Below are 12,350 nucleotides of genomic sequence, written 5' to 3'. Positions count from 1 at the left end.
TTCTCTTGGAAAGATATCCAGAATGTCATATTTTCAATTAAAACAAATAAGCATTTGGAACCAAAAAAAAAAAAAACAATTTTTAAATGTTGCTTATACTATGGAGACAATAGGAAATAGAAGTGTTTCTTTTATATTGCAGGTGGGCAGATGGAAAAGGACCTCTGGCAGCTGCATTCTCGTCCAGTGAAGTGAAAGCTTTAATTCGTGCCTTGTTCCAGAATACAGAAAGAAGAGCAGCTGCCCTTGCTAAGATTAAGTAACTCTATCTTAATGAGAAAGCCATGTCTTGACAATGTGGATTCCTGTCTTGGCACAGTCACTGCCTTAAAGACTTCTTGGAATCACCATTGGTTTTGGTGAATCAATATATCATGGAAGTTTGACTTGATATAAGAACAGCTTATCTCCTGGTCTGTATCATGCTTTGTTGAAGAACTGGATGTTAAGATGTAGAGCAAAGAACCTCAAATTGTTGACTTTCTGGCCACCCTCTCTCAGTAAGACAAACTGTAGGGCAGCATTATTTCATGCTGCTTGCAGAGTCCTCTGGGAATTATATACCTTGTAAAGGTAGGCCCTGGCCTCAGACCAAGTAATGCAGGAGATTCCAAGAGTCAGGGTGAAAAATTGGTGAGCAAATGGGAGATATTTGGGGCGTGGGGAGTAGGGGCACCATATTTGGCCTTGCCGGAATCAAGAAGACTTCCTGTAATATTTCTTCCCAATAAATACTGCTTTTCAAATTTAAGGATGAGTGTCTTTAATAACATTGAAAGCTTTGAAAAAGGAGAGTAGTTTTCTTATCTGCTATACCATTGTTTTTACTTATATAACCCTCAGAGAGTACTCACTGACGTGTTGTCTTCTACCTTCTTCATAACACTACCTGATAATTTCTCAATTTCAAAGACTCCTATGCATTTCTTTAAGTATACATTTTGACCCTTTTTACTATTTCAACTAAAATCTATTTTCTTGGTTGGATTTTTCCCTCTTCTCAAGCTCCACTCTTTCTGTACCTTGTCCAATGGCAAAGGCTGTAAATTGCCGATGATCCATTAGAACGTATGTGCCATAAGATGCTAACTCTGAGCTCTATAGCCTGATCCTTTATTTGGCGGATGCAGGTCTTCCTTCAGCTTAACTTTTTTGTGTTTTTTTACTCTTTGCAACCATTGGAGATATATATTATGTTAAAGTTATCCTCTACCCCTTTAGAACTCTGGATTATATCTCTTTATACTAAAATACATGGTTTCCTCTCAAGAAAAGGGGTAAGTGGTATGATCTTTATGTGCTTTTGAGGCAGGTGCTCTCCAGAGAAAGTTTTAAGTAAAGTGGACATGCTTTCTTAGTCCTCAACCTTCCAAACCCTTTTACACATTGAACAAATTATTTTTCCTGCTGCCTTCAGATGTTCTTGTGCCTTTACCCTCGTCTTAGTTCTGGCTTAGCCCCTTTAATCAAGTCATTCCGTTGCTCGATTTTTCTTTTGCTGTTTAGGGGTCATAGAAGAATAAGCAAGAAGACTGGTTTTCCCTTTATAGCAGAACTCAGCTGACAAGGTATTTGTACTTACCATTTCTTACTATGAGAACTCAGAAAAAATAATTTTCTAAACCAACTTTGATGGTTTGAGAACAAAGAAGTTTTCTTAAGAGAGGAGGAAGGGGCCATTTTCATAAGTGAAGAAAATCTGTTTGAAAATTCACACAATTTCAGGAACATTCTTTTCTCAGCTCTTGGCAGAATGGGAAACTAAGGGCAGAACTGAAATAAATGTATCACAGGGCTATTACATAGAACGGCAGATTTCTTTTGTTCATAGAAGCTATGCCTGTTGTTTGACAGGTACAGCAGTTTGGGGGAGGGAGCTCTTGTACTGAAAAGCACAATCCCCACTTCTTCCCTCCCCCTAGTAACAAAACTGCATTACTGTTCTAATGCTGTGTAGACTCAGTCCCTTGAGACTATTTCCCTCTGATGAGTAGTTTGTATACCATGGCACACAGAGCAGGCAGACTGTCTTCTTCCCTGGCCAGGGCAATTGATAGCCAATGATTAAGTGGATGCTCATTCTGGTTAGGGATGGATCATCTGATTGACCATGTGGGAGTTGGGTCTGGCAACTGGAACGAGGACCTTGAGGGTACTTGTTCTGATTGACAACCTAGTTAGGATGGAGTAAAACCTCCCTCATTTAAAAAGAGTGTGTAGATTATGGAAGGAAGGGAACTTTAAGAGGCTTGGCTCATTCAGTGGATCTATGGACCGACTAGAAGAGAACTCTTCCCACATAGCAACCAGAACTATACAAATGAGAAAGGAAATTCAAGATAGATTTCCCAGGATTGTAGTAAAAAGGAAGTAAAAGTTTTTGTTAAAAAAAAAGCAAGTCTGCAAACAATTTAAATCCTAGAGGTGACTTGATAGTGGCTACTATTTTAATGTGGATCCCGAGTAGTTGGTGACCTGTCGTCACAGTTTTGCAAGAGGATTTGTCTCTGAAATAGAGATCCTCCAGATGGCACTCTTTACTCAGGCCTAGAAGCGTTGCAAGCCATGTAGGCATGGTCTGTGGGAATGGAAGGCAAGTAACCTCTGCGTTTTACTCTGGGCTTACATTCTCATTTTGGTCAGCCCAGGAAATCCAGATGCTGAACAGCACCTACATGTACTGTAAGCCACAGCATGTCACTGAACAATCATTTGTGTGTATATTGAACAGTATTTTCTGATTAATAATATTGTTAAAGATGTGGATAACCCCATTCCCATGCTTACAAATACTTCTGCTATTGCTTCAGACAACAATTCCCCACCTTTTGTTGGGTTTCATTTCATTTACATTCTATTGTTTAGCTGATTTCCTAGGATTTTGTCTCTCCTCCGAAAGTACTGAGGGGTCTATTTATATATACACACACCCTATAGTGTTTTTGTGAAAATAAGAAAACTGGCCCAAAGAAAGAGTTTGTCTAAGGTCCATATGTAGTTTGTGCCATGGATAATTGAAAATATATATGGGAGTAACTTCTTAGCAAAGGGAGATAGCTGTAAATTCAGGAAAGGATAGTTTATTGGAAATTATCTCATGGACAAAAAGATGGCACAAAGTCTTTCTAAATTGGATTTTTAAAAAAAGTTTTATTTTGAAATAGTTTCAAACTTATAGGACAGTTAGAAAAATAACAGAGAACTCCAACATCCCCTTATGCCCCCCTTCAGTTACCCAGATCCAAACAATTTAACATTTTGCCACATTTGCTATATCATTCTCTCCCTCTCTCTCTCTGCCAATCTATCAATTAATTTTTTGAACACTTGAGTGTAGGTTGTATACATCATGCTCCTTGAACTATTAATACTGTCATGTACATTTCCTCAGAATAAGGACATTCACTTATGTAACCACCTTAAGTGCAGTTACCAAGTTCAAGAAATTTACATTGATATAAAGCTTAGTCTATATTCCAGTCTTTTCGTATGTCCCAGTTTTGTCCCTTTGAGCCTTTTCTCTTCCCTTGCTAGATCTCATCCAGGATCACGTATTGTATTTGTTCATTGTCTCTTTAGTTGCTCTTACTTTTTCTTTTTTTGTTTTGTTTTGTTTTTGTTTTTTTAATTGTGGTAACATTTATAAAATATAAACTTTCCCATCTCAATCACTCCCAAGCAGTACCCTTAACACTTACCATTACTAAAACTTTCCCATTTCCCCAAACAGAAACCCTACATCTATTATGAGTTAACTTTCCTTTCTTCCTGTCCCACCTTCACCCCTGGAAACCTGTACTTTAATCTGTTTATATGAGCTTGCATATTCTCTCATATTTTCTTTGTAGTTACCATAGGGCTTAAATTTAACATCCTAAATCTATAACAATCGGAGATCTAAGATGGCGGCATAGAGAGGAGTGGAAGCTAAGTAGTCCCCCTGGAACAACTTAAAAAAAAAAACAGAAACAACTAGTATCCAATCCAGAATAACTGCAGGAGGACAGACGTGAATGTCCAATCATCATACACCAACCTGATTTGGGAGGAATGCCCGAGATCACAGCACAAAATCTCTAAGTAAGAACTGCGGATCCAAATTGGGAGGCCCCTCCCCCACAGCCCGAGCTACAAAGCCTCGTGGTGCCAGAGAGAAGCTTTCTCCCAGCGAGTGAATATAGCTCAGCTGAGCTCCAGCTGGGGTTTTAATTAGCGAGTGTGAACTGCTCACTAAGAGGTGCAAATCTCCAACAAGTAGACAGAGTCTTTGGGTGACGACTAACCTTGGAAAGCCGGAGGCTCTCCTCGGACTAACTCTGTTCCTTTTTCAACTCAGTGGAGAAAGCCTCGGCCATTTTGAGTTCCCAGTTCTGTGACCCAGACAAGGGTGTGGCACAGGCAGAGAGAGACCATTGAAATGCTAATCATCTCTCCCTAAGGCATCCATCTTCTCTAAGAGGAAAGGGGTGGGGCCCAGCTTTACTGCCTGCCTTTCATTCAGAACTTACACCAGTCAAGAATTATAGGCTAATCTTTGCATCAGGCAGACAGCCTCCCTGCACGGCCTGGCAGCCCGGGGCTTAGCTTAAGGGACAACGTGCACAGCCTTCCCTCAGCAGAGGTCCTGGAAGATTACAGCTGAGAAGGGAGGCCCGCTTGGAAAACACAGGGATGCTATGTCAATGCCAGTGGTATGTGGGTCAGTGACAGAAAATCTGGGGCAAAACTGAAATGAAGGCTTGGACTCTTGTGGCAGCCTTGAATCTCCAGGAACCTAGGGGATTTGAATATTAAAGCTGCCCTTCCTCTCTGGCCACCCATACACGCGCCCCACATTCAGGGCGGATGGCTCCAGCAACACACCCAAACTGAGTTCTCCAACTGAACCCCACAAGAATCATTTCCCCACACACCACAGAGACAGAGTTGGGGAGAACTGACTTGAGGGATATAGGTGACTTGCAGATGCCATCTGCTGGTTAGTTAGAGAAACTATGCCAAGAAACTGTGTTTCTGAAAAATTAGATTGGTATCTTTTTTTTTACAACTTGAAAGAACCCTATCAAGCAAAGCAAATGCCAAGAGGCCAAAAACAATAGAAAATCTTAATGCATATGATAAAACCAGATGATATGGAGAATCCAACTCCAAACTCCCAAATCAAAATATCGGAAGAAGCACAGTACTTAGCAAAATTAATCAAAGAACTACAATCGAGGAGTGAAAACATGGCAAAGGATTTAAAGGACATCAAGAAGACCATGGCCCAGGATATAAGCGACATAAAGAAGACCCTAGAAGAGCATAAAGAAGACACTGCAAGAGTAAATAAAAAAATAGAAGATCTCATGGAAATAAAAGAAACTGTTGGCCAATTTAAAAAGACTCTGGATATTCACAATACAAGATTAGAGGAAGTTGAACAACATCTCAGTGTCCTAGAAGTCCACAGAACAGAAAATGAAAGAACAAAAGAAAGAATGGAGAAAAAAATTGAAAAAATCGAAATGGATCTCAGGGATGCGATAGATAAAATAAAACGTCCAAACTTAAGACTCATTGGTGTCCCAGAACGGGAAGAGAAGGGTAAAGATCTAGAAAGAGTATTCAAAGAAATTGTTGGGGAAAACTTCCCAAACCTTCTACACAATATAAATACACAAAGCATAAATGCCCAGTGATCTCCAAATAGAATAAATCCAAATAAACCCACTCCAAGATATATTCTGATCAGACTCTCAAGTACTGAAGAGAAGGAGCAAGTTCTGAAAGCAGCAAGAGAAAAGCAATTCACCACATACAAAGGAAACAACATAAGACTAAGTAGTGACTACTCAGCAGCCACCATGGAGGCAAGAAGGCAGTGGCATGACATATTTAAAATTCTGAGAGAGAAAAACTTCCAACCAAGAATACTTTATCCAGCAAAACTCTCCTTCAAATTCGAGGGAGAGCTTAAATTTTTCACAGACAAACAAATGCTGAGAGACTTTGCCAATAAAAGACCTGCCCTACTTCAGATTCTAAAGGGAGCCTTACCAACAGAGAAACAAAGAAAGGAGAAAGAGAGATAGAGAATTTTAACAGACATATATAGTACCTTACATCCCAAATCACCAGGACACTCATTTTTCTCTAGTTATCACAGATCTTTCTCCAGAAGGGACCATAAGCTGGGACATAAAACAAGCCTCAAGAAATTAAAAAAAAAAAAAAAATTTTTGAATATACTCAAAAGCACATTCTCCAACCACAATGGAATACAAATAGAAGTCAATAATTTTTGAACTGTAACTCCACTATTTACTTCCTACATGATATAAATTACATGAACTCTAATGACAAATCAGTGGTTTTGAACTCAGTGTAAAATATGTAATTTTAGACAACTATATAAAGGTGGGGGAATGGAGGAGTATAGGAACATAGTTTATGTGTCCTATTGAAGTGAAGGTGGTATCAAAAAAAAACAAGATTGATATGGATTTAAGAGGTTAATTTTAACCCCCACAGCAAACAAATTGTCAGAGAATATAACCATAGAGATGAAATGTAGAGTTTGGGTTAAGAGAAATGGGGGAAGGGGCAATGGGGAGTTAAGAAATGAGTGTGGAGTTGCTGTTTGAGGTGAAGGGAAATTTCTAGTAATGGATGGTGGGAAAGAGCATTACAACATTCTAAATTTGATTAATCCCACTAATGGAAGGCTAGGGAAGGGGTGGAATGGGAAGATTTAGGCTGTATATATGTTTCCACAACTGAAGAAAAAAAAAAAAAGTCTAAATAAATGACGATTGAATGCCAAGGATGAACTTGGATGGGATTGGAGGATAGAGGACAGGTGGCTCAAAGGGACACAGTTGAGACATAAGGTAAAGGAAATATAGACTGTAAGCTTTGTATCATTGTTGAATCTCTCATACTTCGTAGCAGCTCTTAATGGGATTGCATAAAAGAATGTTCTTGTTCATGGGAAGTGTATACGTGGATTATAGTGTATGTTCAAGGATGTGTGCAGTTAGCTCTCATATGTTCAGAAGACAGAGCAATAGATGATGGATGATAGGGAGGGAGGGAAGGAGGGAGAGAGGGAAAGAAATAGCGATGTGACAGTATGTTAAAGTTGGTGGATTGAGCTATCAGAAGGGGTGTCAGGGTATGATGGAATTCTTTGTATGGGGTTAGTATTGTTTTTGCAACTGTTCCTGTAACTTTGAATTTATTTCAAAAGAAAAAAAGAAAAAATTAAAAAAAATAAAAAATCTATAACAATCTTGTTTGCTTTGATACCAACTTCACTTCAGAAGAATGCACAAACTATGCTCCTATACCCCTCTGTCCTCTCAGTGCTATGTAGTTCTTGTCACAAATTCCATTTTATAAATTTTGAGTCCACTTACCAGATAGGGGTTTGTTGCTCAGCACGGCTAATAGAAGTTACACTGAACCCAGCTGAAGAGGAAAAGGGTTTATTTTATACCAGCGGAAAGCAGGGGAAGTTTTCCAAAATCTGCCTCCCCGAAGAAGTGTTTTTCCAATTCTATTTTATACCCAGTTTCAGATACAAAGAGAAATAATCATTGAATTAACATGCAACAAGATTGATAGACAAAAGGCCCATCTATTTGGGAGGTTTGGGGCAATCTCCCAGTAATTCTTTAATTGGCTACACCCATTAGAGACAAAGGGCGTGAATTATTTTAGTTAACCTGTAACAGGTTTGGAGAACTTCAGTAATTTGTTATCTCCTGTTTTCCTGATTTCTTCAGGAGTTTGGTGACACCTGTAAAAGGTGCAAACTTTACATTTACATATGTTTACAGACTTTACATTTACAAACTGCTCCTTTGTCAGAGTAAGAGCTACCATATAGCCTGATTTTAGTTTTAGAGGTTACATTTTAAGGTTACTTTACAATTTCCTGCTTGTTTACAGTTTTTTAAGATTTTATTTTAAAAGTCACTGTTACACTCTGTCCTCCCAGTGTTATGTAGTTCTTGTCACAAATTACATTTTATACTTTTTGAGTCCAAAACCACCGATTTATCATCACATTTTATGCATTTGCATTTTAGATCCTGTAGGAAGTAAAAAGTGGAGGTACAAACAAAAATACAATAGTACTGGAGTTTATATCTACCCATGTTGTATCCTCACCTGTGATCTTTATTTCTTTATGTGGCTTCAATCTATTGTCTATTGTCCTTTGCTTTCAAGCTCATTGGCATCTCTTATAGGGCCAGTTTAGTGGTGAAGAACTCCCTCAGCTTTTGTTTATCTGGGAATGTGGTAATCCCTCCCTCATTTTTGAAAGACAGTTTTGCCAGCTATAGAATTCTTAGTTGGCAGTTTTCTGCCCTCAGCACTTTAAATATGTCTTCCCACTGCCGTCCTGCCTTCACAGTTTCCAATGAGAAATCACTCAATTTTATTGACGTTCCTCTATATGTGATGCTTTCGCCTCTCCCACAGCCGCCAGAATTCTGTCTTCATCTTTGACATTCAGCAGTTCAATCACACATTGGTGTGAGGTGGTCTACCTGGGTCCATCCTGTCTGGAGCTCCCTGAGCATCCCAGATGTGAATTTTCATGTCCTTGGTTAAATTTAGGAAATCTTCAACCAGTATTTCTCCAAATATTTTCTCTGATGCTTTCTCTCTTGCTTCTCCTTCTGGGACTCCCAGAGTGTTTATATTGGCATGCCTGTTGGTATCCCACAGGTTCCTCAGGCTCTGTTCACTTTTCTTCATTCTTTCTTATTTTTGCTACTCAGACTGGATGATTTCAGTTGTCTTCTTTTTAAGTTCATTGATTCTTCTGCCAGCTACAACCTGCTGTTGAACCCCTCTAGGGAATTTTTAATTTTTATTACTCTGGTCTTCGGCTCTGTTTGATTCCTTTTCATAATTTCCATCTCTGGTGATATTCTCCTTTGCTTGGGTCATCACTTACTGTTTCTTTGTATGTTTTGTAATCTTTTATTGAGGCCCAGACATTTTGTTATTTTAGTATGTTATCACTGGAATTGAGACTCTGGGGCATCTGTTCCCTAAGCTTGTCTCCAGCTAATATGATGACAGAGCTTTCCTTGAATGCCAGGAGCTAATAAGGAAAAAAAAGGAAGAGGGAAAAAAGAAAATACCTTCTGACACTTGTAAGTGCTCTCCTGTAGGGCTTATCTATACAGTAAGTTTAGAGAATAGCTCCAGGCCAAGGCATGGGGGCCTCCCTGATCCTCTCTACATGCCTCTTGTCTTAGGCATGCACATGTGACCCTAGGAATTCCTCCTTTACATGGTTCGTAATGTCCTCTCTTCCCTTGGAAACAGTTTCCTCATGGTCCTCGGCACTGCAGTGTATGTCCTGCAGCCAGAAATCCCTTGCCCCAGGCAGCCACTTGACTGCTCTAACAGAGCATTCTGTAGAAAAGCACTCTGAGTTGCCTTTTACATGCAAGGCAATTTCTGGGTCGCTGAGTCCCTCAGGCCACCACCAGACAGATTGGGCCAGACATACATGCTCCTGGTATGTGCAGGAGGGTTACTCTGCTCCCCCTGGAACTGTGACCAGGGATCTGCACTCGGAGTACAGGCCGACTCCACACACAGCCGGTGAGGGTAGAGGAGGGGCCAGCCAGGATGTGACAAGTAGGCTTTTTTTCTTGCCTTGGTGTTCACCCTGTTACTGCAGTCCTTTACCTGTTTTCTGGAGTTTTGAGAAAGATGTGCCTGCCGGTTCTTGCTGGTTGTTCAGAGCTTCTGTGTGGGGATGGAGGCTTGAAGCATCTTCTTCCACTATCTTGATGAACTCAGGTTTTGAGGCTAGAAGGCTTGCCTCAAAGACTTTACGTGGTATAGCCTTCTGTTGCTGGCTGCTAGCAATTATTGGGATACCTTAGCTTGCATTTCTTCCTCACAATACATGGCACTGTCTTCTCCTTTCTCTTCCAGTCCTAGATTGTGTTTTGATGCCCACATTATTTCTAATCATAGAAGTGATCTTGAACATTTGTTTTGTGATAACATCTTCCTAAAAATATGTATTTTGCCAAGGCCTAAAGTTTCCTAAAACGCTTGGATGACAAAGCCCCAATTTTGAGAATTTTTTTCAATTACCATATTGTTTAAACAAATTTTTTACTTTGTCATGAGGAGTTTGGTTAAGAATTTTGTGTTATCACATGGCATAACTAGAGATAGCCTCAGATATCCCAAAACCAAATTATGAAATCTGGAGGTTGGGGAGGAGGGCAGTAATTCTGATGAGCTTATATATAAGTTCTTCACTCCTCCTCAGAAATTGGGTGCCCTAGATTTCTTGTTTAGTGCAAGAGAGTAGGGTAGGAGTAGATGGGTATTAGCTACTTCAGCTATTTAAGAAAAGACTAGTACCAAGGCTAAGGACACCTCTTCCCTCCCTTGTGTCAGGCTTAAAAGTAGTTCTAAAACTTTGTACATTCATCCCACTTACATTTATTGGGCACTTACTGGAGGCCAGGCATTGTTCTGGTTACTGAACAAAAATAAACTCCAAACAAAAATTCCCTGTCCTGGTAATGTAAATTCTAGTGATAAAAGAAAGATAAATAATAAGATATGAAATGAGTAAATTATATGGTATATTTGAAGATAAATATATGGAAAAAATTAATACAGAGTGATGACAATTGGGAGCTCCAGAGCAGCAGAGGAAAGAGGGTCGAGCTGCAATTCTAAGTAAAATAATCACAGTATACCTCATTGAGAAACTAGGTAAGCTATGTGGATATCTTGGAGACAGCTCTAAGCAGAGAGACTAGGCATTGCAAAGCCTTAAAGTGGGAGGAGAATACCTGGTGAACTCAAGAAATAACAAAGAGCAAGGGGGAGAGTAGTAGGAAAGGAGGCCAGAGAAGTAATGGAGAGGAGGAATCAAGATTGTGTAGAACCTTATAGGCCGTTGTGAGGATTTTGGTTTTTTTACTGAGTCAAATGGGAACTAGTAGCTTAAAAAAAAAAAAAAAAAAAAAGCATATAAAAGTAGAATAGCATATTGATCTCCTGTGATCCAGTCTTATTTCATCTTCATCTTTATCCCCTACCCAACACTCCCCACCACTACCACCACCAGACACACACTGGATTTTTGAAATAGATGCCAGAGAACATCATTCAATCCATAAATACCTAAGTATATATCTCTAAAGGATAAGCATGCCCTTTCCCTTTTTTAACATAACATAATCACTGGTAGGTTTTAAGCAGAGAAGTGATAGACCAAATTTGACTTACTCTTTGTTGAAAACAGTGGAACATATTTAGAAGAAGGGAGAATAGTTAGGAGATTTTCAGCAACATTACAGGTGAAAGATGATGGCTTAGATCAGGGTGGTGGCAGTGGAGTTGTAAGCAGTGGTTGGATTTTGGATATATTTTAAAGCTAGAGCCTAGCTTTAAACAGGATTTCTATTAGTTAGGGTAACAATAACTGCTGGATCAGATAAACCCTGAATTCATGATGGCCTCAGCAAGTAAAAGTTCACTTTTTGTTCATGTCATAAGTCAATTGGTGACTGGTTCTGGGGGACCCAAGTTCCTTTCACCTTGTGTTTCCACCCTCCTTTTGGGACTTGGAATCCTATCCATTCACCAGGCAGACTGGGAAAGAATGGAGGATCATGTAAGGGAGGTTTTTAATAGGCAAAGCGACCATATTCCATTGCTAGACTCAGTCACATAATCACACCTGACTATAAAGGAGGCTGGGAAATGACTCACTGTATGCCTACGAAGGAGAAAAGATTTGGTGAACATCTAGCTAGTCTACCTCAGGATTTCCTGATGAATTGGCTCTGGGATATGAAAGACAAAGGTGTCAAGGATGAGTCCAAGAATTTTAATCTGAAAAGGTGGATTTGGTAGCAAATTAAATGGGGGAAGTCAGTAGGGAGAGCAAAACTGGAGGAAAAGAGCCATAGCTTAGGAATTTTTGATATGTTAACTTTGGGTTGTCCATTGGATATCCAAGGAGGGGATGTTGAGTCAGCAAGTGGATATGAGTCTGATATTCAGGACAGAGTATGGGCTGAAGATTTCAATTTGGGAGTTGTCAAGATATGGTATTTAAAGCTATGAGACTGGATGAGATCACCAAAGGAGTAAGAGTAGATAAATCAGAGAAGAGGACCCATGGGTAGTACTTGGTGACAGAGATCCTGGCAGCAGAGTGCTCTGAACAGAGTAGTCCAGTAGGGCAGCTATTATCTTGGGAGTAGAAAGGCAATGTCTAGTACAGTGGTTTTCAAATGCTTTTTATGAGACCCTTAAGAAATGCATTTTCCATCACAAATTAGTTCATACACATAGACACA

At 39.6% G+C, this 12,350-nt stretch overlaps 1 protein-coding gene across 1 annotated transcript in view; it reads left to right on the top strand.

Moving 5' to 3' along the window:
• Nucleotides 1-751, top strand: part of ZW10 (zw10 kinetochore protein) — a 42,174-nt gene extending 41,423 nt beyond the window's left edge. Inside the window, exon 16 of the mRNA XM_037841492.1 lies at nucleotides 143-751. Within this exon, the coding sequence (XP_037697420.1) occupies nucleotides 143-263 (121 nt within the window). The 3' untranslated portion in view covers nucleotides 264-751. The remainder of the gene's footprint in view (nucleotides 1-142) is intronic.
• Nucleotides 752-12,350: the final 11,599 nt, after the last annotated feature.

This window comes from Choloepus didactylus, chromosome 6 (genome assembly GCF_015220235.1).
Source record: "Choloepus didactylus isolate mChoDid1 chromosome 6, mChoDid1.pri, whole genome shotgun sequence".
Lineage (NCBI taxonomy): Eukaryota > Metazoa > Chordata > Mammalia > Pilosa > Megalonychidae > Choloepus > Choloepus didactylus.
The sequence above is the reverse complement of the archived record's forward strand: the minus strand, read 5'-3'. Positions and strand labels throughout refer to the sequence as shown.